General features: G+C 38.7%; 2 protein-coding genes across 3 annotated transcripts in view; one reads left to right on the top strand and one right to left on the bottom strand.

The window, feature by feature from the left end:
• ALDH1A2 (aldehyde dehydrogenase 1 family member A2) overlaps positions 1–23,613 on the bottom strand; it is an 83,599-nt gene extending 59,986 nt beyond the window's left edge. Inside the window, exons 1-6 of one of the 2 annotated variants that reach the window (XM_085303343.1) lie at positions 23,507–23,613; positions 21,815–21,927; positions 2,981–3,115; positions 2,324–2,386; positions 1,842–2,014; positions 99–776 (exon numbers count right to left, since the gene is read on the bottom strand). The gene's annotated coding sequence lies outside the window, so the exon portion shown is untranslated. The remainder of the gene's footprint in view (positions 1–98; positions 777–1,841; positions 2,015–2,323; positions 2,387–2,980; positions 3,116–21,814; positions 21,928–23,506) is intronic. The other variant, XM_085303342.1, reaches the window with a different exon arrangement.
• AQP9 (aquaporin 9) overlaps positions 9,450–27,676 on the top strand; it is a 30,318-nt gene continuing 12,091 nt past the window's right edge. The window contains exons 1-3 of the mRNA XM_085303344.1: positions 9,450–9,612; positions 22,318–22,444; positions 25,755–25,892. Coding sequence (XP_085159470.1) covers positions 9,511–9,612; positions 22,318–22,444; positions 25,755–25,892 — 367 coding nt within the window. The 5' untranslated portion in view covers positions 9,450–9,510. The remainder of the gene's footprint in view (positions 9,613–22,317; positions 22,445–25,754; positions 25,893–27,676) is intronic.

Below are 27,676 nucleotides of genomic sequence, written 5' to 3'. Positions count from 1 at the left end.
TTCAGCGCCACCCTGCTGTGTGCCCAGGGCTCCCCCGTGATTTCTCCTTCCCGCAGCCGCGCTCCTGCTCCCTGTCCTTGCCTGGCACCAGCGCTCACCACATCCTCGAGGCCGGCGGTGCCGGCACGTTTGTCACCTCACTTCCCGTGCTGCCGTAGGGCTTGCAGTGCCCTGTCCCCTCCGTCTGCTTGAAGGTCTCTTCCTGAAGGGAGGTTCTGCCTCTGTTCCATTCCTTGGGTTTCCCCTTCTCCCTTCACGGAAAGGATCGATACTCCATTCCTCGCTTCCCACTGGCAAGGTCCCACAACCACCCCTGCGGCTCCCTCTGCCTCCATGACCAACCACCCCTTTTGCGATGAGCAAAAGCGCAGCAACCAGAAGGAGAGGTGGGTGCTGCCAGTGTGGTTTCTGCAGCTCCACCATGGCTTCCTCTTTTCTTGAAAGTTCTTTGTGAAAGGACAAGGACTGAAGGCCCAAATGTTTTTTTCAGGCAAAAGCCACCCATTCCCAACTATTATTTTTGGAGGACTCTTGCAGTTTGGAGGCCACATCATGTAAGAGGTTGAGTGTGACATATAATGGGAAGGGGGTGTCTGGGTCCTTGGGAAAGGCAGTAGCCAAATACAACCTGGTGCCATTACTCAGCAACATTCACCAAGCAGCACATGTGCGCTGGACATCTGTCCCAGCTCGCTGGATGAAACAGCAGATGGCATCAGCTTGTGCTCCGACTGGGCTGATGGACATCAGAAGCTTCTGGCCAAAGTCCTCATGTTCTGCATGGACAAAAGTTTGAGGCAGAAAACATATCTGAAACTCAGACCATTTTTGTTACTTTCAGCAAAATCAAGTTTTGCTTACTGATGCAAACACTTAAACATCTTGAAGCTGATCAGATGTCATGTTCTGAAATTACCAAATTGCAGATAGATAAACAGGGAAAGGGCAGGAAAGTGAATGTCTGTCCAGAGTTGGCAAAAACAAAGTAGCAAAAAATATATCACGTGACCTTTCTATTGACCTTCTTAAGAATAAACAACAGGATCTGGTCATGTTTTGATTTTGTTACTGTACCCATTTGTTGATCCCATAGATGTTCCTTCCTCCTTGTTTTATATGTTCACAGACAATTGATAAGATGGACGTAGTATGTTCCTAATATTTGTACAAGAGCATGGGACAAAGTTTGCTCCTGCACAGACAGGCATTGCAAGATATAGAGGGCCATTTAAGTCATTTCAGGGCTAACATGCATATTTCTGTGAATTTCCAGATGAATAATGAAAAAGGAGGTTGCAGATTTTGCTCTCTTTCATTTTTCATACTTCTTTTCTTTTTTCGTGACAGAGGAAATGGATCCATAATACTGTGCTGTAATGTGACATGCAAAGCTGTCAAGTTGTGACACTTGGGATGAGACTTTTAAACGTCAGAAATTCAATTTTTAATGGCACACTGGCAATACAGACCTAACACTTCATCACAAGGATGACACATTCTAAAAGCCAACTAAAAATAAATCAGAGAGGGATGTGCTCCTTCAAAAAAGGACTGCAATTAAATGTTTGAGAAATGAGGAGACTGCACAACAGTTTCATTCTTAAAMAGAATCAGTAAAATTTTCAGGAGGTTTTGGAGAGAAGAGGTTGCAGTGCATCTGAAGATGCAGTTCAAGCCCACATAATCTGGAGCTGCTTTAAGCCGTGATACTGTCACCGAGTTCCTGTGCCTCTAATTATTTCTTGGCTTCTTCAGCCTCCACCAACTTCTTGTCATATGGATTACATTCCTTTTACAGCTAAAATCCATTTCATTTGTTAAAGAAGTCAGAGCCAACTCACCTTTAGACTAATTGCTAACTATGCCCAGGTGGTGAATGGCACCATGCACACCCACTGCCCTGCCGCAGGCTCTCCAGTCAACGACTGACAGCTGGTCTCAGAGGGCTTCTGGAGGACGTCTGCCTTTGCTCCTTCTCACAGCCAGCCATCAATAGCACTGTCTCTTCCTCCATCTGAAAAAGACAGAGATGTAGGCCTCAGTGCCAAGACCACAAGTGGGTTTTCATCACATGCAACAGCTTTGCCAGGCAGAATTAGGAGCCAAGTCCACAATGCTACTCTGTGTGTACGGAGCTGCTTCAATGAGTCAGCACTACGCAGGCTACATTGTGATAGCAAAGGCCATGGCTTCAAATCATGCAAGTGAATATTTAATATTTAATGCAATTTTTTTGTGGGAGGGATTGTAACTCAGTAATAACAATGAATACAGAAGTAAACCAATCTAATTTGTGGAAAAAGAAAGTGAGCCRAACATTTACCCAGAAGAAAAAGAACAGATACACTGTCCAGGACTCATCTTGAGTTCTGCAGTCCCCAAATACCTGGGTATGGCAGTAAAACCATTATTATTATTGCAGTCCTGCAGTGTGTGTAGGGGGAAGGAGCGAGTCACAATACTAAATAAACTGACAGTTAAGTCAGACTGGCTTATTTTTTCTCATATGAATGGGTTTTAATTAAACTCCTATTTAGACAGCAACTTCCAATCAGGAAACAAGTACGTCCTGTTTCAGGTTCTAATGACAAAGATATTACTGTCTTTACACTTCATGAAGAAAGGATTGCCAAGAAAATGAGGAACCACCAAGTGAGTTTGTTTCTTACTTTGGTGTTAGAATTCAGGCTGGTACACAGCCAAGATCAAACTCATTTATCCCCTGAACTGATTTCCATCTGATCTATAAGTTCTTTTTTATATATAGTTTGCTCAGCTATCCCTCTACCATTTAGCACTCTGGCTCCTCATACAAACTCAGTATTGATTGAGAGAACCTGCTCCTCTGCTCCTTTTGCCTTCTACTTCAATAAATGTACATCTCATTTCTTACATGCTTTAGAAATCACTTAGGGAGGAAAAATAGGCACCAAAAAGAAACTTCCACTAAGTTACTTTTTAAACTTAGTTTTGCACTTACGAAGTCTGAACTTGATGTTCTGCTATGTCGAGTAAAAGCTTCAGCCTTAGGGTTCCATGTTAATTGCTTGCTATTTTCATTACTGACCGTGATGGCAGCAAATGTTCTTCAGGAGATACTTGTATTTTAATTTATCTGCAAATATAAATCACACATTCTAGCACTTTTTTTTCCTCTGGGTTAATTGAATCAATTCACTAAATGTCTTTAAGCCTGATCATTTGAAAGCAGTTCATTGTTTGAAATCTTTTTTAAGAATTATGGCCCTTGGATTGCATGCAGAATGGCATCGGTTCTTATTCTGGATATTTTATACATGTAAGATAAAAGTAGCTATATGCATAAGCATTTTTTTTGTAAAGCAATACCCACAATACTGTGATGATCCTATAAAAATTACAGAAATTCTCAAATATTCCAATGAATTAATTGTCTTAATACTAMAAATCTTCATAATAATTGCTCAAGAATGACTCTGGATACATTTTAAGTTCTATAGAAACGAGGAAAAACATACTTTTATTTCTATTTTATTTTTACATAAAGAGAAATTATTTTCTTACTACTGAAAATCCAGAAATGACCAATGAAGAGACCTCACTTGATTTTTTTTTTTTTTTTTTTTTTTTTTACTAAAAATGAGTATAATGGGTCAACTTTCTAATCTGTGATACTGATCATTTTACATCTAGTAAAACTGTAAATTGTTGCTATAGTAAAGTCAATCCTAAATTTAAATTCAAGTTGAAGAATTTAACCAAGCCAGAGAGTTCAGTTTCAGTGACAGTGATAAGCAGGGCATGTTTGGAAGACTGTTAATGCTTGGCTCACTTTAGAAATGGATGGGTTTCCCAGGTGGATATTACTGCTGCAGAGCAGGTTAAACGTAACCTGTTGCCATGTCCTACACAGCAGACCGGGTGCGCGGGCTGGGGAGGTAGCCTGAAGGATGCTCCTCAGCACTGGACGTGTCCCAAGGCGCCTTGCTCACACTTGTCCTGGCGCTGCTCGCAGCCAGCGCAGGGCCACAGGGCTGCTTTGACCCAGCTGCTGCAGCAGAGTACCCACATTTTAAACCACAGCATGTGTGATGGCAACATGCGGCACCAAGACACTGTTTTAAAGCATGCAGGCTCTTAACTGCAGAACTATAGCTCTTGGTTGCAGGAACTCTATGCTGAGTTTAAATATGTATCTCACCTTTCTATTTTGAATTTCTCTTCAACTTACCTGCTTGAATTTATTATTTTTAAAACACATCAAGCCTCAAATGAATTGACCTTCTGCTAATGTGTATCACCTAATGAACAGATGCAATTAAGTAATTCATATTGGAATACTGCACTTTCCAGTTCACATTTATCATCACTAAATGTGTGATCTAGTTTGCAAGTTTAAATTTTTTATTATTAACCTTTAAACTAAAGAAATAAGTCTTCTATTTAATTACCTGAACTTACATATTCAATTAATAGATTCATTACCTTAATGAATATGGATACAGCACAGAAGTAACAAAAGATCGCTGCTTGGGTGTGCTCCTAGGTATATCCTACGAAGAGTATGCTGTTAACTTCAGAGCAATCTTTTTGGATTAAAGTCTTGATTGTGGAGTACCAAAGGATTTGGGCCTGACTATCCAACATTATTATACAGAAGTCCAAGTTATTTTTCTTATCTATATGGTTAGTATCTCATATATAAAAKGAATTCCAGAAGCAAAATTTATGTTTCTGTAGAGAGAGGACTTAAACATTCAAATGTGAACCATTTGGAATGAAAGGGAATTAAAACAGTGAAAAACAGGCAGAGTAGCACCTCATTGACTAGAAGATGAGAGATGAGTGTTTGGAGCACAGAATCAAAACAAATGGAATGAGATGGAGGGGACAAAGTCCCACAAACAGCATCTCTTGTAGCAAATTTTCTGTAATACAGAGTGAAAATGTGGCTAGACACCGATACATCCTTGGAGGCTGCCTGGAGTGGAGACAGCTGAAGGTAAATAGGTCAGCAAGTCAGATGCAGAAAACTGGCACTTTCCTGAAAATAGCTGCAGTTCAGAACCACAGATCTGCTCTCTTGTWTAGCGACATCTACTTGTTTGCCAAATGCACTGTTTTTTTAGTACCTAGGCAGGCTCAGATCTCCTGCTCTTCAGAACCCTGTAGCTGTATCAGTAGCCATAGTAAGTGTGTCTGTTGCTATAGGGAATGTGTACCCTGTAGAAAAGATACAAGGTTTTGATAATGTATCCCATTCAGATTAAGAAAACATAGGGCTTATRTTATTGCAAGCCCATACAATACACTTTGAGGTTTTCTTCATGCTACATGGATACATTTACCAAGAAATCTTTTGTTTTTAATAGTAGAGCTGAATTTAAAACTTTGATCTCCATTTTGAGGTCTTTGTTATAATGAATTCTGAAACAGATATAGTTTTTTCTCTTCCTTTTCCTTTTTTTTTAAAAAAAGAAAAAATAGACCATGCTGTCAAACATCTTCCCTCGCATTTACTGCTCATGGACATTAAGTGTTCCAAAAACAGGAAAGGGCAGAAAAAAATAGGACAGGGAATTGGCTGCAACAGATGCTTGTCTGTACTAAATTGATACATTCTCTAAAAGCAAAGTTCTTAAATAGTCTTTTTGCACTGAGATGCACTCAGAAAGTCAGACCTGCCCATACTGTAATCTACCTGATAAGCTTCTACTAGAATCATATCCAACACTTTTTAAAGGAAGCACAGCCTAGTGCAGCAGATAACACTGGCACACAAAAAGATCTGCACAGCATTTCCTTAACACCTTCAYTTTTTGCTAACACAGAGAGCCCCGGCCCGGAGCCCCGGCAGGGAGGAATTTTATCTGTGCCAAACCACGCTGGGGAGAGCACGTGTTCCAGCGCAGCGCTGCGCTGCTATTGTAGAGCTTAAGCCAATCTGGGGACCAACAGCCTATATTCTACACTGACAGGTCAGTACAATAAACTATAAACTTTATGATCATCAATTATATAACGATGTATGTATCAGTTACGCACTGAGCCCGGACGGTGTGCCCAGCCAATCGAGAACAAAGAACAATTTTGGGTCCTGCTCCCAAGACAGACCAATTTAATTCTCACTCAAATCAGCATCAGCAGTAGTGAGCTTCAGTGAGCTTTTAAGCAGGCCTTAAAGATAATGGGAAAGAGTTTGAGACATACATATGTGGTCTATTTTTGATCTCATATGTAGGATCTGAACTGCAGTGTTTTATCTGAACACTGAGATGACAGAAACAGAGAAGAACAAAGACCTTTTCAAGAGGTCACCGTGTGTGCACTACCCTGCCTCCAAGGTAGGCTCAGCTAGACCCGATCTGTACACTGCAGATGTTTGCCCCTGTGAGACATATAATAGCACTAATCCACTAGGAACTACAGCAGAGATGGGGGGATGATCAGAAAGCACAAGAACTAAATAAATGGATTTTTTCAGTACTCAAATACCTTAGAATTCTGAATTGCAATGTGTTCAKATCTTCCTCTTCTGGTATTTTTTGAGTTGTCCAGCAGTACAATCAATCCGCAGAACAGAGAATATCCTTTAAGCAGGACTATGCAGTATTTTTTTCTGTGCAAATATAAGTCAGGGAAAGGCATTTGTACAGGGATATGAATTACAGCAAATGTACATATTCAGACCTTGTCTAATTCAATTAAAATCAGCAAATTTAGACTTGAAAATAATTTGGCCCATACTACTACAATACCAAAAAAGGTATATTTATAGCCTTGGTCTCTCCAGCTGTGTTGGTTTAGGTTTTATTACATCAGTAATAACAATTTATGTGATACTCTGAATAATGTACTATTAAAAATTCAGTACAGTATATACTGTTACCCATGAGAATTAAACTGTGGGAGCTATGTGTATTAGTCTCTACTTTGTTATTTCTATATGAATGAAGATTACTCATAAAAATGGTTTCGGTTATACATACTGTATGAATTCTTGCTCTGCTTGAATCCAGGTGAAAAGAAGGAATAGGTCAGTGCAGATTGCCTTRGGGTAAGGGCCCCAAGGGTCTTGGTTGTGTGATCTCACTTCTAAGGTTACACTGATCACGCATTCAAGCACAAACAATAATATCAGCCTGTTTGTTGAGGTCTTTAAATAATGTCAATAGATTTGTGAGGCATAACCTCCCTTAACAGAAACCATTCTGATGGTTCTACAAAATACCAGCTTTACCTATTGATTTTGATTTTTTGATCTATTGATTTTATCCTTTACTACAGTAACTCAGAAGTCACACTGAAGCATTGTAGTTTCCATGGTCATCCTGGCAGCCTTGTTTGAGAGTGGTATGTTTGCTACGTTCCTTTTTGCTGACATTGGGACTAGGTACAGCAAAAGATGACCCACTGGCACTTCAGTAACTGAATGTTAGACTCTCTTAGGGGAAACACAGCATGGCTCCTGCATTTAGTTACTGTTCAACTTACCAACTTCTCCTAAAGTGTCTCCTACTGAGAACTCATTTAGGATGGATCCGCACACTCAACACACCTTAAGTTTGGCTCTTTAGCAATGCAAAGAAAGCTTTAGCTTCTCTGTTATGGAATTACCCACCTTGAATGCTTCTTCTACACTTCCATCCTCTATAGTTTTACTTACTCTCCTGCAGGACTCCTCTGGTGATGGAATTTGAAAAAGTTTATATTACTACTTCTACATTCTTGGCAAGGTGCTCTTCAAAATCTTTTTGGTCAGCTGTGTTGTGGTTCTATTTTTAATTTGACAGAGTTTATGTACTTTTATGCTCCTTGCTTATATATGACTTCCATTTTTGAAGGATGTCTTTTTATTTTTAATATTCTCCCTTGCACTTCTGTTTAATTTCCCCCAGACTCCACAACAGTCAACATTACATGGGTGACACTGCCAGTATTGTTACTGGCACCCCATTGGGTGCAGGGACCAGATGAAGGAGACCAGTACAGAACAATAATCACGATGTATTTTCTTTCCATTGCTCAACTGGGTGGTCCAATTATTGTATGTGACAAAATGCCAGTAACAGGGAACATGGATAATATGGGTTAGTAAATAAGGTCAAAACTTTCATGAGATTTCTTTTATTTTTACATTTCACTTTACTTTCTTGTAATACCATGCATATATTTGCTAGATTTGGGAAATTTCTTTAAAAATTCTTCTGAGTTCAGATTTTCTGTTACCTCCTTTTTTTAAAGTACAGCATTGACTATAAAATGCTGGTTGCYGAAAGCAGGAAGGATATACCAAGGGAGTAGGCATTCCCTAAATCCCATGTTCTTCTGCTCTTTCTTGGAGCATCCACTACCAGCCTGTGCTGGAATCTGGTTATGGAGCAACATGAAGGAGCTTTGGTCTAACTTAGCATCACAGTTCTTAAGTTCTAATGGAGTTAAATTATGTGAGTTCTATGAAGTATTAAAGAAAACCTGAAGAAAACAAATGTAGGATGCACATCTTTGCATTAGGAACCTGGTTGTGCACCCTGAAAAACAGAAAATCATTACAGGGAAGGCAACGTGGTCTGGACAAATGAGTAGGGGTTATCAGGTAGATTTATGGCTCAGGGGTTGGAAATATTCATCATCATCAATTTTTACTCAAAACTATGGAAAATAATATTATAATGCTTCATCTTGTAATACCTATGCACTTTAAAGCTAAATGTATTGAAGACGTATTCTCAGTGCCTCTTTTGCCTATACCACACTATAGACAGTCACTGGACTGCAGCACATTTCATTTACTGTTCCTAATTTATTCCGCCTCRTGCGCTTTTGTAAACAGGGCAAAACAGTTTTGTAAACTAGAGAGCAAGGCATTTAGTCCAAAAAGAGTATTGTGCATGGATATACAAATTCAACACACTTCCAAAGATTCTTCTTTAGCTACTGAAATCCCGCCGAACTGACAAAATAGGAGCTTTTCTTACGGGGCTAGAGCACAGTGTCCTCACAAGCATTCATTCTCTTTTATAACCTCCCCTTGAAAAGCTTTCAACAGCCAATAGTAGTGTGGTTTAAATCCCAATTAGGTCAGAGTGAAATTTTGTTCCATATCTTTTTTCCTTATTTTGTAGTATCTCTCTTTGTCTTTTTGATCAGAGTGATAGGAATATCATCTTATCCATTTTTCCAGAAAAAGAAAAAAAAAACACCAAAAACATAGCATGAAAGGTAATGATTAATCCATTCTGCAGGAAAAAAAAAAGAAAAGTTCTGATTGTGAATTTACGGGTGTTATCTAGCCAGTATAAATAGAAGCATACTCAGAGAAAGCACAGGACGGAAAACTCATGATGAATTGTTAGGGCACGTTGAATTGGTTCTGTCAATGCCTGCAGTCAGATGATTTCACTGGCTGTACAGGATGAAATCTCATATTTCAATGTATAAGTGTCAAAGTTCAGCTGAAGCAGGGACGATTACAGAGCAAATTTTGTGTGTATTTGTAACTAGGGCTCCAGAGCAATAGAGGAAGCAAAAATGAGTCGGAAAAACAAAAGGAGTTTAAAGGAGAAATTTGCCTTGAAGAACAGCTTGGTTAAAGAAGCCCTTTCAGAATTCCTGGGAACTTTTATATTGATAGTAAGTGTCAGCTGCTTTCCTTCCTTCCTACTAATTTAATGTTGGGCAGTGCTGTATGCTTTTTCTTATGCTGTATCAGCAGCGTGGTTACTCTCTGACAAATATTGCACAGCCTTGAATRAATTGCTTCTATTTACGGTAAGTCTGTAATTCTTTTTTTCACCTGATATAATTATCATTGGCTATTAAAAACAAATAGGTTTACATATTAAAATTGTCTGATGAATATTTGATTTTATAGAGGAATAGAATTGTAGTAGATTACCACATTCTAAAAATTCCACATGTGCACAATGAACATGAATAATATTCTTGCTTTTAATTTTAAGAACATTTTTCATCATTATATTCTTCTTTCACCTATATGCACAACTTCCACTTGCTCTAAACTATATATTGTAGTCCACATTTAAGAGAGAGCRAACTATAGCTGAGTTATTTTCCTGTGAAGAGATTTAACCATGTGACAGTTAGYGTATTTACTGGGAGTTGCACTGCTGAATCTTTAGAGATTTTAAAAGTATCTTTTTGTTTTGTTTTTAACTGTACTACATAGATTATACACTTGCTGAATCCTGCAGCATTGTTGTAAATTAGGTAAATATTACAACTCCTCATTTTTCCTATACAAAGAATACRTATGACTTCATTTCTTGCTGAAGCTTTCAGTGCCTTTTGCCCTGGGACATAGAACTGTTTGGGGATTTAACAGGGTGGAGAGCTGGCTCTGTAACAGAGCTGGAAGTCAAACAGCGACAGTATTTATACCAAACTCTTTCTTCCTCCTATTAGTCTGAATGAGATAGTCTAATTATTTCATCATAGAAAAAGAAAAAAAAAAAAAAAAAAAAAAAAAAAAAAACAGGCATAGTACTGTAATAGTGTATTTTATAACTCTAACTATATTAGCTAAATTTCAAGTAAGTCATCTAAAAGATTCCAGTAGCTCATAAAATACATGAAAATAATAGCCTTTATTACACTCTGCCAACTTTTAGCACAGACACTAAAGTAACATTATTCTCAATTTTAATACCATCCATAAGACATTACAGTAAGGAACACATTTAGAAGCAAGGAGGACAAAGCACTTTACAAACATTAATGAATTAAGTGTCACAACACCCTGATAGGAAGGGGAAATGCTATTACCTTCATTTTATATATTAACAAACCTGATTAGAGCAGACTGCACAGGAAGCCTGTGGCAGAACTCTGAATATAACCCAGATCACCTGACTTCCAGTCTTCTGCCCTAGCCACAGAATCATCCTCCTCTTTCCATTAGTACAATTAAGCAAGTGAAGAAAACGTATTAAAATGCAGAGTAGACCAGCAAATGCTATTATTTAATGTTCTGCTGCACAAGGCTAGAAGGAAATGCAAACCTAGAGTCCATTTTCTTGTGCATTCCCTGTATGAATATAGTGGAAAATAAAGCTACAAATTTGTGGTTCATAATCTGACTGAATTTCTCTTGGCTAAAGCTCAAAAGAGCCATACATAGATTAAACTGCAGCTTTTCAACTGCTTGGGTATCTCCATTTATATTTAGACTTTTCAAGTTAGCTGMAGTACAAAGTTAATTGTAAAAAAAKCAGACTTTGTTGCTGTTATTTATTGCTATTGCTTTTAGGCTCTCTCAGCTATTAAGTAGTTTATTTTTAAGAACAGATAAATATTAAACCCTTAACTTAAACTGGAACTAATGAAAGGGAYCCCCTTATAAGTCTGGATGCAGAAATCTTTGAAAAACAGACCATGAATGCAAGAGTGACAGCTTTCTTATACCATTCCCATTGCTATGTCTTAACCCTGTTACAAAGTGAAAGCAAAGCAAGAGTTCAGGGCCTACAGCACAGCTGAGTCCCATCTCCCCTGATAGCCATTTCGTGCCACTGGGATGGGCTTTACTGCCTGTGGATAGCACCTGTAGCCAGAGCAGGGCAGAGGGAACCCATTTATTTCCCATAGGCTTATTCATGGCTTCTCAGCATCACAAATTTTGTAATAGTTGTTATCAGCAAATAACTGTAAGAATAATAATGAAATGGGCCAATACATTCTCTCTCTAGAAGTTAACTGATGGTATCTAAATCTGTGACCAACCTAGCACATCTGGAAGGTAGCCATGTGTAATCCTATCCCACAAATGGCCTATTTCTATTTCTCTGGAGAACAACATCATGGACCACATACTATTAAGTACTAAAGTTACCATCTTTGGATGCTTCCTTCAAGTCTTGCAGTACTATTTTCCAAATTGGAAGCTTTAAAAATGAAACGTAAAAATCATAAGCTAATCATTCGTAAGTGAAAAACCAAGCCTTTAGCTGGGGGTGTGAAGGGCTCTGCCTGCCAAGTTGAAAAGATTTGAGACACTACGCTTTGAGAAGTCACTCACTATGCAATTTAGATAACATCTCCTGGTCAAACCTACTTATGCTGTGTTTGCCTTGCAGTGTAGTCTCAGAGCATACAAGCTTAATTATTTTTAGATGAAACTAAAGCAGCAAGTGAGCTCCATAAGTACACCAAATGAGCTGACCATTAATGCAGCTATTGGCTCAGACTAGAGATACTCCTAAGAAATCCCCCAACGTCCATAGTCAGGTCCTCCAACCCAGCTGCTTCACAGATCTGCTTCTCCTACACTGCAATACTTGGTAATACTGACATAGCATCACTCTCTTGGCTTGTCAAAGCACCTAGTTTCAGGTTCCTTCAGGATTCCGTGGGCAACACTAACCTGCAGGAACCTAGAAGTGCCRGGCTGTATAGGTGGGTCCGATGGTGTACAGAGAAGCTGCTGTTATTGCACTGTGGGAAACACTGGGGTGTTTGGGCTACTCTTAGACCAGGGAGAGCAGAATTTTTTTCAATATCAGGCCTTGAATTATTCCCCAAGGCAAAGCACAGCTTCTCTAATTACATTTTGGAACAAGGATTGGGGCAGCAGAAAACTCATGTTTTTCAGTCCATTACCAAATGCAAAATGCATGTGGTTTTGGTTACCTTGAACCATTAATTACTGTCTTGAACTATATGATATCCCCTTTATAAGGTTCCATCAAGCTTAGAAAATGTTACACTTAGCCTCTTCTGTGATTTCTATAAAACAAATTTTGACTGATACCTTTTTAATACAACTAGTTATATTTGCAACATGGCAATGGGAAACACGCATTATGCTGGATATTTATGTTTGCAGATCATATATAAACTCCTGCCACCAATTTTTGCATTTGCTTTGGTGTTGTCACATGATAAAGACCCAACCTCCAAAGTTTCATTGTGCCATTTGGAATTTAGAGTAAGTATCTACAAAAAAACAAATATACCTATAATGTTTTCAACAAACAGTTAAAAAGGGAGACATTTGTTTTCTTCGAAATGGATGCAGAGTATTTTTTACACACAGTGTTTGAAACCAGCTTCTGGGACTGGTCCTTCATCCTATACCTTGCAATAGGCCCCAAGGTAGGAGAAGGCCAGTAGGTTCATACCAGGGTGGGCTGAGACGCCAGTGCACAAACACACCTCCCAGCCCCTGACACAGCCTCAGCCTCCGGTAGCTGGGGTTGCCCTGAGGCCTCCAGTGAGAAAGAGCACTCAGGGAGCTTTTCAGTCTCTGGCATGACACCTGGTTTAGTACCTCTTCTCCTGTGGCTCTTAAGGGTTAGTGGGGGAAACAACCTCTGGGTATTAGCACAAAAGAGTCAAGAAGCCATGCTGGATCAAATAGATGGTTTATGTGATTTTTCAGTGAGTCTGTCTGCAACTCACCCATCCAACTGCCCCTCTGCTTTTAATCATGTTGCTCTCCATACTTCTCCTTTGGGACTTGGCTGCATTGCTCTCCTACAAAATGGGATTTATTCTGGCTTACACTATTAAGTATATCTGAATTGGAACAGTTCCAAAAGGAGAAGCCAAATGGGCCATGTGGCTTCCTTTACCAGCTACCACTCACATAACATGGTTTGTATTTTATTTTCACTCTCAAGAACATCTTACTAAACACAATTTCCCAGAAAGGAGCTGCACAGGAGCCAGTATCTCCTGGGTCCAGACCAGTGCACATTTCCTTGCTGAAACAGAACACAGACTACCATTTAGGATATAAGTAGAAGCAGGTAGCATGTAAGCAGACTTCTCCATTCAACAGCCTGTCTAAGAGCATTGTCAAATAAGTGCCTAAGACTGAGTCTGAACAAATTAAAACATTATCATCCTCAACTGATACTGTTGCAGCATGTGGAGAACAGAATATGTGTATTTGAATGTTCTCACTCTTTTCAATATGAATGGTCCCAACTCAAATAAAACAGGTTCACAAAAGCCAACTAGTGAGAGGAGGACACCTTTCCTGTCCCAAAGCTTAGCCTCCAACTGGAAACAGGGAGCCTCTTGCAAAATTCACACTGAAGTAAATGTTTGTATATTTGTGTGTGAATAGATACTGCAGTCAACAAAGGGCATGTGCATGAGCTCTGTGCATGATATYCCAATCTGCAAATAGTCCAACTAACAAGAAGCAATGCTATTTATCTTTTGCTCATCAAAATCTTTTTGTCTTGTTTTTGTGTTCTGACTACTTCATTATGAAGTTATCACTCCTGTTTTGGGGGGAGTTTATTCCAGCYTGAAAAATCTTTAAGTAAGACATGCCATGGATTTGCTCGATCAAGGGAAAGATTAAAATTTAAGCAACTTCTGGGTTTTTTTTTGTGTGACCCTAGATTCCAGTGCACATTAATTACAATATGTACAGTAACATATATTAATTATCCCAAACATGCATTGGAATCCTTATTACATGATATTATTGCATGAAAGCAGATGCAGCTTTTGATCATTTACTTCTTAAATGAGAAAAGTATTTAGCCTTTAATACAAAATTATTACTTAGAAATTTTAAAATAAATAAGACTTGAATTGACTCACGATATTGACTGTGGAAGGGAGACTCTTTATTGGATTAAATTACCTCCAGCAACTTTTGCTTAAGATATAAAAGAAAATAGACAGCTGTAGCCTCTAACAGCTGCGTGGTTTGCCATTAGCAGCTGACTTTTGTGAAGTACAGTATCTTGTATAATTAGCTGTTAGACAATTAAGTTTGTCAAAACTACATATAATGGTTATTAGAATATATTTGTAACCGACATTTTGATATGCCATTCAACACCTTTTTTAATATTATATAAAGCTACAAATACCACGGGCCTCAGCAATGGCCATACTCTGAAAAGTGGCTCTTATGTCACAGCATTCCATCTATTAGGATTTCTAGCAGTAATACTATAGTACAAGCAGTAAATAATTATAGTTGCTCATGACTGTAATGTCATAGAATCTAATCTTGCACTTCTACAGCAGAACTGCTTAATGTATGGGAATAAGATACTTTTTTTCACTGTCATCACAACTCAGAGTCCTTCCTGTTTCTGCAAATACACCAGTCGTGTGTATTTTGAAGAAATGAAATTGTGCTAATGATTCTGTTGATGATGTGCAAACCAAATAAGAACCAAGCTCTTCCTCTTCCTTGCAACTATATTTAAATCAGCATTGCAAACAGAAGTCAAAGTGGTAACAACGGTCCTCAGTTGTGCTGTGTGAAAAGAGATGTTCTTACACACTGCTATTCTTTCCATACTTTTACCATTATCAAAGTCAATTAACTTTTTGTTCCAGACAACACTTACATCTCACTGAATTCTTTCTTTCTAATTCAGCTGAATAGTTAGCAGTGTGAAAGAACTGAAAGGAAGGTTACCTACTGTTCTTTTACTCTGAAATGTTTATTACTGCAAATAATTCTGTAAAGTCACAGGAAGTACTTTTTTTCAATACAAACCAAAGTGCAAAAATTGTGGTTATTGTTTTTGCCAGTGTATGACATTTTAAACTTTTAGGTGATTCAAATGTTCTGTATCCTATGAAGATTTTAAAAGAGAATTACCTTTATCTTTGCAACATCAGCCCCAACACAGCTTTTATTATTTAATCAAGTGGTTCCAGTAAGTAAACTAAATTTAATTTTTCAAGACTTTTTTTGTAAATTTTTTTTTTCTTCCAGAAAGTTTGCATCTGTAGAACTGAAGTGCAGGCACTCTCCCTTAGCCTTACAGAAGGCTTGCATCCTTCCAAGCTTCAACTGTGAGTGCAAAATACGAGTTTAAGTTTTACAGACACAAATTTATAGGCTAGTCTTTCAAAAGTTTGGCCAAATTAAAAAAATAGTAATAAGCACAACTTTTTGAAACTGTCACAAACAGTTGCAATGCAGAATGAAAGATAATAAAAGAACTTCACGCCATACAGTAAGTTTATCTCCCTGTGATCTCAACAGTTCAAGGTGATGACCGCACAGCATAAAAGTGAATTCTAGTAAGCTCCACAGTCCATGGTCTAGTGTAGTGGCAAACTTGATTCAGTTACTTCTAATCCATTCCTAAACTTACTAAAACCCACAAAATTTCAGCTCAAAAACATAGCTTATTTTTCAATAAAATCAGCTTATAAATAGAACATAGTGAAGCATTAATTACTTGTGACCCTGCACTCCCTACATCATGGCATGGCAAAGATCCAGCCACCCCATTCCTGCACCCAAAGGAGAGAAAAGACACACATATCTTTATATTCCTAAGAGAAGATAGAAAACCTCTCAGAAACTACACTATCTGTGAATGGTACGATTCCCTAAGCACCATAACAGAGACTAAACATATTTTAACAGTTTAGAAAGATATTAATCTTTTCAGTTGGTGTAGGAAGCAAAGCAGAGAAGCACATCTCAGCTTAAGAGTAAATAAGTAACCTTGGAGAGCAGTACCTGCATATACTCTTTTTCTCCTCAAGAAGCTACTAAGTTTTGCTTTCCTTGCCTAGTCTTTGCTTCCCAGGTCCTTTGTAAGGGACCCTGTTTTACTTCTGAAAGTTTGTATCTCAATCTGAAATGTTTCATTTCTTTTCTCTCCTGAATTTCTAAAATTCAGTAAGAAAATAAAAATAGATTTCRCTGAGAAATTGGCTCAAGCCAGTGGTCCTACATAATTTAGGACAGAAAAGCATTTTAGCATTTCAGGATGAAGAGTACAATATTAATCATAATAAAATACAAGAGAATGCAAGCCTTTGCATTCTCACTAGGTGATTTCAAGCTTTTATTTTTCTCCTATTGCATGTACAAAAGCAATAAGAAAAATATTAAAGCATCAGTTTATATAACACAGTATAGTCAGTACCTCAGTATTTTCACTGATTTTTTTTCCCACAGAGCTATTTGAACCACATCTTCGTATGTTTTAAAGCCTTAATGTACACATTTCATCCACATTTTTAAGCTTCCATTCATGTCTCCAAGTAGTAATGCTTTCTGACATTAAAAAAATAAAGTTTCAAATGGCAATCATTTTAGGTTTTATGTCTATACTATTTAATTACCTAAATGATACATTTTTATTCCAAACTGTTTTTTTATTAGATAGTAAGTTTGAAAAAAGCAAAGAGGAATCCATCTGAACCCAAGAGGATATTGTTTGAGTCCCAAGGGATCATCAGGAGAACAGATAAAGCAATTTTTTTTTATTATTCCAACTTTGATTAAATTGTAATATACAGATCCCCACCCCACCCTCAATATGTAATTAATGATAAAATAAGAGCCATGTGGTTTTAAAGTATTTAAAAACTACTTGGCTGGTAGGCAGTCTGGTGTCGCTGCTTTTAAGGGCTAAACCAGCAGCGCTGAGTCTGGTTGTCGTTTGGAAAAGTTGCAGAAGTTTCCCTTAGTGGTGGCATGGCAGGGTTCTCCCTCATGTCCTGGGGCGTCCCTGCAATACCCTTCCGCTTCCRTGCTTGCAGAGGGGCCGACTTTAGGACAGCAGAAGGACTTTCACAGTTTCACAGTTGTTGCCTAACACACTGCGCTGCCCTCATAGCACGTCCCAGTCAAAGCTCAGTGCAGGGCTGTATGCACGTGTGCAGCCTCCAGACCAACACCGCAGGTCCATGCAGCCTGAAAAGGGGAGCAGACAAGCTGCTGGCTAGCAGGAAATGCCTGTCTGGGCACGAGTAGGAGGACAAAGGTGGGAGAGTGGGGTGGAAAGGAGCAGGGTTGCTGTTTTCCCTGAACAAAGGCATCTTTACACAATATTGTGAAGTGGTGGAGTGATCCTTGGGGATTTTTCGTAATCAATTATGGCTGTTTAAGTATGGCTCTGTCCTGAAAACTGACTAAAATAGAAATCTTGAAACTATTTTTGTAATGTTTCTGGATTGCAAGTGTTCAGTTTACAGTTAAAATATGATTTTTTTTGTAACTTCCGGCTCTGGATTCCATTTCAGAAAATAATTCMTGCTTAATTATTTTCTTCTAGTAGGGCATCACTCTACCCTCAGGGATATCTGTGGTACACCACTTGGCAGCTGGTGATGTACAAGATGTAACAAAACACTCATCATTGTCTCTGCATTGCTAAAGAGCATGAAATTTGGCTTTACTGTTACAGTAAGAGGGTATGGCTATGAATACACACTACCATTAGATATGTTTGATAAGAAGGGGTCTTTTTTATATAAGCATTGTGTCTCAAGATTCCTAAAGCTTTAAAGGCTAYGTAGAAAAATAGATTCACTAAAATTCTAGATCTAGATCTTGCAGGAAATCCTATTTATATTGAGAAATGGTATTACATGCATCGACAAAAATCCTGAAAATAGCACAGATGGAGGCACAGCAATCTTTCGTCTCTCTGATGAGTAGGACAGAGATAAAACTCTGCAAGCTGTCAGGGAATAACAGCATATTATGTTCATAGGAGGCCATTTGTTTCCCTTTCCTAACATTAGCCTTATTACCTAAGACAAAGAAAAGGATCTAATGTCCACAAAGCAAGTTCTTCTGGCAGAGACTGTGCAGACAGCTATTCTATACCCAGACAAACTACATGTTATTTATAACAGTAATCTTACTACTTTTTGAACAAAAAGTCAGCACTGAAGCTACTTCAGCAGATTTAAGCAGATCAGGTTATAGACACCTGCTAAGAAGATGGAAAACCTGGAAATATAAGGTAAGGACATTTGACTATATTCTACTCTTTAATTAAACTCTCATTGTATCTCCATGCTTCAGTCAATGAGCTTATGTGGGTGTAGCTGATGGCTGAGCTTGGCCTAGAAACTTAGAATATTTAGTTACAACTTGATGATGTAGTTGGTTTTAACTCAGCCAAGCAGAGATTCACAGATTTTTAAACTGCTGCTCATGTAATTCCATGATTAGGTGGTAGTTCCCAGTTATGCTGAGCTAGCTACAGTCTATATGAGGAAAAAAATTCTCTTTCTTAAACAGAACGTAGGTGGAGAAAATATTACCATGGTACGGTCCAAATGGGGTTTAGTTCCCCATTCTCTCACCGCGGAACAGGCACACACTGACTGTGCCTGCGATAGTCTGTGCTCATTCATTGTGCGTGAGCAGGCAGTCATCTAGCAACACTCACCCAGCAAGCAGCCAGTGCAGCCGTGTGCAAGCTGGCTTGTATGCCTTCTGTTTGCAGATTCAGTTTCTAAGACTGCTTAACACAAGAACAGAGCATCTATAATTGCATGTTTCTTTATGACAGGCAGAGCAGCAGCTATTATGCAAGAGAACTACATGGCTGTAACTGTACGATATTCCTGAGGTGTGGTAATCAGGGGAGGAAGGCTACAGCCTCCCCTCCCCCCAGTTAATTCCTTCCCTATTCCCACGAATTTTTATGTAGTTATTTTCCCTTACTCCCTTCTATACCCACCTCCCCCGCTCCTGTTTTCACCATCCTCACAGAAAAGGGTAATATTTTCAAAAGAATAGCCTCTTTTTTGAATCTGCAAAATGTTGTGTATGCCATTTCAGAACACATGTGCATACCTGTAGATCTAACTACATGCCTGAATGCAAACTGCGAATGCAAACTGCACTTGCTCCAGCAYGTGCAGGGCCCCAGACCAGCCCTCCGAACCCACATCGTCTCTGAGCCATGCCTTTCACTAAATTATKCCTTGTGCAATTTATGGACTACTACCTTTGAGAAGTCTGGAAAATGAAGGTTAGAGTATGCTAGTTCCACCTCCCTGAGTCTTGTGCTCTAATCTTTATAAGTTTATAAACTTTCTAAGTTCCAGGATACCCACTCTTCCCATATTAATTAAACATATAAATATATGATGAGTAGAACTGTTCCATGTGAAGTTTAAAAAACAATTAATTGCATCTGTGAACAACTAAAATGTATTTTGTTATGTGTTTATAGTATCTGTATGTGCATCTGTGCTTACCATGCCAATTATTAGGTATGTGATATGAACAGAAACGAGAAAATGCACAGCATAGGTACATGTCATCCACTACACAGCGGCTGACTGCTGCTTGGAATATCTGTCTTGTAGCTTCCAATTATACAGTCTACTAAACTACGGGTAATCCAACTCTACCCATAACACATCCTGACAGCTGTAATACTTTGGCACCGTACCATGTTTTGTTTGCTTGCATGATTATAACCTCAAGGCAAGAACTGCACCTGGGTATATGACACAGAGTCTYAGGGTACTTTTATACTAGAAACTTTGTCTGAATTGCCAAGCTGGTTAAGAGTGTAATTTTACTCAGAGTTTTTCTATCATATTTCTGTATTAGTTAAAACTCTTGGGGAAATAATAGAACCAAAAGTATGATTTTGCCTGTTTAAACTGCACCTATTCTACCAGGATTTACTGGTTAAACCTCTAACGTCAAATCTTCTTGGTACGCTCTATTTCTAAGGCAGAAGAGGTTTTCCTGCATAGACACTGCATAGTCTCTGAACAGAACTGCCTTGCAACTGAAAATARTATTTCACCAAGAACTGAATTTTAAGTATTTAAATAAGCAAAGTTAGTAAGGGCATCTGCAATACAGTTATTAGTGACACATAGTAATAGGAAAACACTGAAATGAAGCAAAGAGGTTGACAAAAGTAATTGCATTGGCTAAAATGGAATGGAATGATTTTATGGAAGGAAGAAAAATCAGACTGCCATGCAGCATGAAGAGGAGGACAAAAAATATCCGTATTAATATCAAAGAAATTAAAGTTGCTCAGGATAAACCTAGTCACAGCCCAGGAATGTTACAATTCAGATCATGTTAGATACACTTGCAAAGAAAAAGAACAATTCAGGCCACAGTTACTATTTGGAATCTTCCATAGGGTTGGGTCCTTATTCAGCACTTAGGCATAGGTTTAAAGAGAAGATTTTCAAAGATAGAAATTGATTTCCAGCAGAAATGGACCAGCTAGCCTATCTTAAACTAAAGACCCTTTGTGCCTTTGAAAATCTTTCCTACTGACTTCAGTAATACATAAACATACACTCGAAGGTAAGCACAAGCTTTAAAGCTGAATAAAGATGAACTTAAGCACACATTTAAATGCTTTGCTGAACCTCATTCTGAAGAGAACCAGCATAAAATGGAAGCTACTTTAAATTCACTGAGAATATTCCAATGTGAACTGTTCAGATATTCCCACTTTAGTTAATTGTTCAAGCTGCAGCCAATGAAGCACTCTGAGACTTCTTGACTATCCTAGAACATCGCTAGGCTAGTCTGAGCTGGACTTTCAGTCATGCCCCACTGCCAGAGCAACTCCTCTTCATAGAAACTTGCCTTGTTCTTGGCATTGCCAGAAAGCTAGCTGAGGGCAGCAAAGGGAAAATAAATTCCTCAGGACTGTAAGAAATAAGCGTCACTTATTTTTTAATCTGTTTGAACTATGAAACTGCAAACATTATTCRCCTGATTTCTCCAGGATTTGCCCTGTCTTGTCTTCTCCCTCCCTCGGTCCATAATAACTCTTAGATTTTCACTTCTGTTGCCATAAGACTTGATTCTTGCTGTATCACTCAGAATCATTCTAGCTGTTCCAACTTTCTCTTTCCTTTCTTGTATCCATTTTAAATAAATGGTATTAAGGCCTAGCAGTTTGTATTTTGATAGAACAATATATGATATCAAGACAGCATAACAGCAACACTTCAACCTCCAGAGAGTTTTCTTTTTCCAGGGTTTCAGCATTAGACATTAAAAGATTTTTGATCTATCTTTCACAACTTTTTAAATATTTTTGTTGTCTATAATAATAAACTGGGACTTGAAACTTACCGCAAATTATTAACTCCCTCTCCACGTTCAGATGCAGAGATTTGTTGCAGAGAGATCTTGTGTGGGCTCCATGTTCTGAGCTGTGTATCACCACTGTAGTTGAAAAGTGTTTTCTGGGGAGAGAGCAAACAAGAACCATGTACATCAAATGCAAGCAAAGATGAGGAGCAGCATATGCTTCATTGACTTCTAAAGCAAGGAAAAAAAGTGTCATAAAYGCTTTGTTGCTGTTTAGAGGATATGATTCCCATTTACCACACAATTATTAATACTCTAGGTCCTCATTAGCAGGCATTCTTCCTGGTCACAGAGCAGGGGAAATGAAGAGCAAATATTCATTGCAGCAAAGGCAATAATAGCACACGTGCCTCTAATTTCAAATTCCAGCATATTTTCAACATTTAAACAGCATTTTCAGCCATAGCTGGACAGCAACAAGAGTTACAAGCTAATAACATTTCACATATATGCTCATGGTTTTACTTTTCTCTTTTAAAATACAGGCGCTTGGATGTGGGAGTGTGGGGCAGGCTGTCCTTAGCCGAGGAGCCCATGGTGGGCCCATGACAGCATCTGTTGGATTTGCAGTGGCAGTCACCATGGCAGTGTATGTGTCTGGGGGGGTTTCCGGTAAGCAACCTTTTTTTTTCTTTTAAAGCATTCATTGCTACAGTTTTGAAGAAACCTTATTGAATTACTTCAGTTTCATGGTATAAACAATTATCTATCTAGTAATAGCAAGCACCATTACAGCAGTATTTGCATCAGAGTTTCACTACTAAATCTTTTGTGTTCTTCYTGTTTCCTTCTATTTTTAGTGTTTAATAAATTCTTCCAGCAAATTCTGAACTATAGCATGTAACCCTTGGCAGACCTCTGGCCTTTATGATAATCAGTCCTTGTAAACCAGAAATCTGCTTGGCAGTGCCTTAAAAATTTCTGTCAATAGAAATGATCCTGGACAGCACAGAAACCACATTTAAAGGAGTGACAAGGAAAAGCTTACAGAATCCAGCAGTCACCAGGCAAAATGGCTGCCAGCTAGACAGAAGGTAGAAAGACCCAGTGACCGGTACAACCAGCAGAGTTCAGGCTTACCGCGTACAGTCACTTCTCTCCATGTCCTATCTCAGGCAGTAAAATATCAAGTCTGCTCCTTGCCCTAAATTTTAAAAGAAAGACAGCCTACTTTTTCTCAGAAGCAGCAGATTACAGACGGCAAAAAAAGCAAAAAGATTCAGTACTGGAGATGCATTCTCCATTACACTGTCAATATACTGCCACTGCCCCTTCGCTGGTTCGCCTGTACTCCAGTTCTCATACAGGAATTTCTGACCATTCACAGAAAGAGTAAAGTTCAGCTGGGTATGCAGCTCTAGGTATAACTGCACCATGACGATTAGCTGCATAACTAGTCGTAGACAGTGTACATGAGGACGTTTCCAAGTTCGCTTTAGAAAATGCTCCAGGTACTGTGAAAGAGGCAGTCTTGTCACTGCCACGGAAACTGATTAGAATAGCTCATTCACAGGAGGCAAAGTTAATTTGACAGTATATTCTTATTATCTGAGCAACCTTTAACTGTAACTCTTGGTTTACACATAGGCAATTAAAATCTTCTAAAGCAGTATCATGAAAATAACCTGGAAAGACAGTAACCTTCCTGCATTAGCATCTTTAAGGRATATCCACCTCTATTATATAGAAGATCAGAGTTCAATTCCAGCAGAGCAGGGTCGTTGCAGAGGTTGCAATATTGTGCTTCCTGTGCTTTTCCCATGACAAAGAATTTTGCATGCAGAGCATTTTCTCTGTGAAAGAACAGAAACAGACACTTCAGTAGRTTGTGACAATCCAACATCTGATTACTGGTGGACATTTTAGAATACTACTTCCTATGTAGCCTTGCTAGCAAACTCTATGGCTCTTTGGCATCCACAAGTCTCATGCTTAAGTACTGCTAAAATATTTTGCATCACTTCTGTATGAAATTCTAAATCCACAGTAGCATAAAATGTATGGGCTGGACACTTGGGGAATTTGAGCTCTTTTATCTAGGAAATTTCCCTTTCTTGCTTTTCCTCCATCTCATTTTCTTCAATGAGAAATTGAAGGTAATTTCGCATCACTTTTTCAAACTTGTAATTGTGATTGCTGTAACTACAGATGAATAGGGAACACATTTTCCAAAGCTGACATTTTTCTTTTTCATCGGAACACTGTTAATGGCGGAAGAACCAAGAATGTTTTAACTCCTCTGTATCAAGATGAGGGCCTTCAACTAGATTTTTTCTTTCCAGATACTATGTTAATCAGRCATTTTTAGTATTATTATGACTTTTCTTGGCCATCATAATCACTCAGTATTACATACAGGTGGGAAACTATAACAGGTGTTGAAAGAAAGGAAAATGATTCATTTTAGCCAGAGTAAAGAACAAAAGACAAGATAGCAATTTATCAAAATTCCCATGAAGGGCTGTTAAATAAGGTACCATCCATCTATTTCTCTGTGCTGAAGAATTTGAAACACAGAGAGGAATTCARAATTAATTCAGGACTGATATTACCAGGTCAGTGTTTTGGAAATGATACAAAGGAGGTTTTATCCAGCTTGTTATCTGTGTTTGTCAGTTCATTATGTATCAAAGGTGCCTGGATTTCATAAGAGGATGACTCAGTGACCTGAAGTGCAAGCAAACACTGAAAACGGTACATAGAGGCCCTTTCTCCATCACTAGCCTTTGACAGAYAAAGGTCACCCTCTTTTAGTTGTTTTATTAAAGACAAAGGCCATCATTTTTTTCTAAGAAGCATGCAGGCTGAAATGTGACTTTACTTGGAAGCTACGCAATGGATCTGCTATGTCTTTGCAAAACCTAGGTTTACTATATTTTCACTGTGGAGTACTTTTTCATCTGCCTATTAATTTGGCAAGAAATATGTCTTTCTTAGGCATTGGCTACATATTTGTGAAAAAAAGTAGTTTTCCAAAAGCATTCAACACTTTTTTTTCTATGTTAATAAGACTTGTTGAGATAAATCACTAGCACATGGCATAATAATAAATACATCTTAGATTCTGATAATGAAATTGCCACAATTTCAGTGCTGCTGGAACCATCCTCAATCTCTTGCTTGTCAGAGTTTAGGTGTAACAGCTCCTAAATACTTAGGAAGGAAATGACATAAGAAACAGAATTCTCTCATTAGGTACAGCTACTYCATCAGCTTCCTTATCAAGGGTCTAAGAGCTTGATGAAAAAATGCAATTAGGATCTATGCACTGCTGTCTCTTGGACTTCATCTGGGCATAGATCACCAGCAATCAGCACGAASCTGGGCAAATCGAACATTATTTCCATTTATGTTCATGAAAACAGAGTAGTCTGAAGACTGAAGAGGGAATATAAACACGACTTAAATCTATCTTTCCGTGAGGGTAGTCCAGATGTCACTCAAGTCAGTAATAATCCTTGATCTTACTAYACACTTGCTAAGTTGAATGAGTATCCTAGTTCTCTACTCATCCCTTAGAAGCAATAAAAAGCTAAAGCCCTTGAAGAGAGATAATTCTTGCATAATGGTGGATCTCCCACTGCAACCAATAGGTCAGTTTTAGGCTTTTTCTAATAAAGTTGTCCATAGAGCTATGAACTGTAAGACCACAGTCTGATACAYGCAGACTGTTTGCACAGTCTGCAAACACCAGGAGGGAAGATGGATCTTGGTGGATACTGATTTCTCATTTTTTTTTGATTTCTTATTTCATCCAATTTGTTTCAATTTAATTGCATTCAGCATTTAGTTGCAAAATAAAGTCCAGGAAACCATGCATATAGTTTCATGCTCAAAAGTGCCCACATTTTTACTAATACTTCACCTATTTCCATGTATCTGAGTCATCCATATGACAGTTATTTTGTGATTTATTTTTCAGGTGGTCACATAAACCCAGCAGTTTCATTAGCCATGTGCGTGACTGGAAGGTTAAAATGGACCAAATTACCAATTTACATATTAGCACAATTCCTGGGAGCATTTGTTGGAGCAGCAGCTGTCTTTGGGATTTATTACGGTGAGTACACCTTAGACAGGACAAACTAGAGGTCAGGCAGTCTCTAAGGCCACAATTTCTCAATGAATGCCAAGCAAGCAGAGGGCTCTGTTCACACACAGCTAATGGCAGGACTGAAGCTGAAGCCATAAAGAAGAAAGGAAGAAATATAAAAAGTTTGAAGGGAAAAAGGCTCAAACATTCCAAATATCCTAAAACTTTTCTGAAACACTAATACTCCAGGAAATGCTCTGAAATTCAGAAAAATTGTTCATGGGAAATTAGATACTCTGAGATCATGTATTTCTCAGTAAGGATTTTAAATTACTTAATAGCCAGGATATAGGGCTATTCATCTTCCAAGCAAATTAGAAACATCAAAAAGACTTGATCCAAGTGCCTGTAGGCAAGTATCACCAATGTAGTTCATGGAGGTTACAGGGTATGAGATCAAGTCCCTGCTGACGGAGCTGCAGACCACCCTATAGAGATAGCTCTCAAAGGCAATGCACTCTGGGTAAAGTGGCAGAGGGGTCACATGTTAAAGGGGGAAAAAAAGATAACTCCTATCCTAAGGCATGTTTCTATTATATAGTGTGCCACAATGAGAAAAAGCTTAGTAAATCAGACTTTACAAACATAAGTCTCCCTAACTTGATGAATTCACTCAGCTGGATCAGTTCCTTCAATCACTTACTCCAAACTTCTGCTTCTGTTGTCCCAGTCTACCTTATCCAAAGCTTCTCTCTACCGATAGTTCAGATTTAGTCTATAATATAATTGCTGCTGGGATTCATGATCACCAATCAAGACTAGAAAAAACTTTAGGAACTATTTCTGATTTGTTTTTGTGGCTTTCTTAGAGTTAGGGTTAGAGTTTGGGAACTGTGACCTTCCAGGATGAGGTTTTCGCCTGAATCTCAAGCCAAACAGCTAAAGGCTGCGGTCAGCATGCAGCTGCAGGTCAACACACACATGGCAGTTTGGGGTTGGATTCACTATGCTCAGTCAAAGATCAAAGTAGGGTTTGTGAGCAGAGTTAGGGAACACAGGGTTAGGGTTAGAGATCAGGTCTTCCGAACTGAATCCTGCCAGGCTAAGGTGATAGTCAGCGTCAGCTCAGAGCTGCATCCCATCACACAGTGGGAGCTAGGAGTCCTCTCCTCTGCTGCACACATGGCTGCAGCTATGGCTAGGGTAAAGGGGAGAGTTAGGGTTAGGGTTAGGACTGGGGAMTAGAGGGCCTTCCCACTTGAAATTGTACCAGAACCCTGTTCTACCAGGACAGCTAGGATGAAGCCAGGGGCAAGGATGGTGCWGTATTGGAACACACATTTGAAGCTGTGAGGGGCTTCCTTTCTTTTTTTCACTCTTTTTGTCCAGGACATGTGGAATGAAGATGAGAAAAGAGAAGTGTGTGACCGATAAGGTGTCAAAAGTGGATCAATAAGGGCATTGCAAGCCCATGACCACCTATGGCATCTACCACTCTCAAAGGTCTCCAAGGAGCTAATGTAGGCCATTCACCAGTGCTTTGCACAGAGATATGATAGGAGGCACACCCTTAGAAACTCCATAGCTGCTTTTGTGTGCATGTTTCCACAATGAATTTGTCTTAGTCTCCAATTGCTTCCTCCTGTAATTCAGGATTGCAGGATTTTCACTTCTCATGTTTTCTCATATCCTTTATCTTTGCTCAAACACTTCGCTCTCCTTTTGTTCTTATTAATGCCCAAACTTCTTCTGTACTTTGCCCTCCTGCTACTTGCAATTCCACAATGTCCTGTACTCCACTGAAAATTCTC

Source organism: Rhea americana, unplaced genomic scaffold (genome assembly GCF_003343005.1).
Source record: "Rhea americana isolate MKP2758 unplaced genomic scaffold, rheAme1 scaffold_2, whole genome shotgun sequence".
NCBI classification, from domain to species: Eukaryota; Metazoa; Chordata; class Aves; order Rheiformes; family Rheidae; genus Rhea; species Rhea americana.
This window is presented reverse-complemented; position numbering and strand designations above follow the sequence as displayed.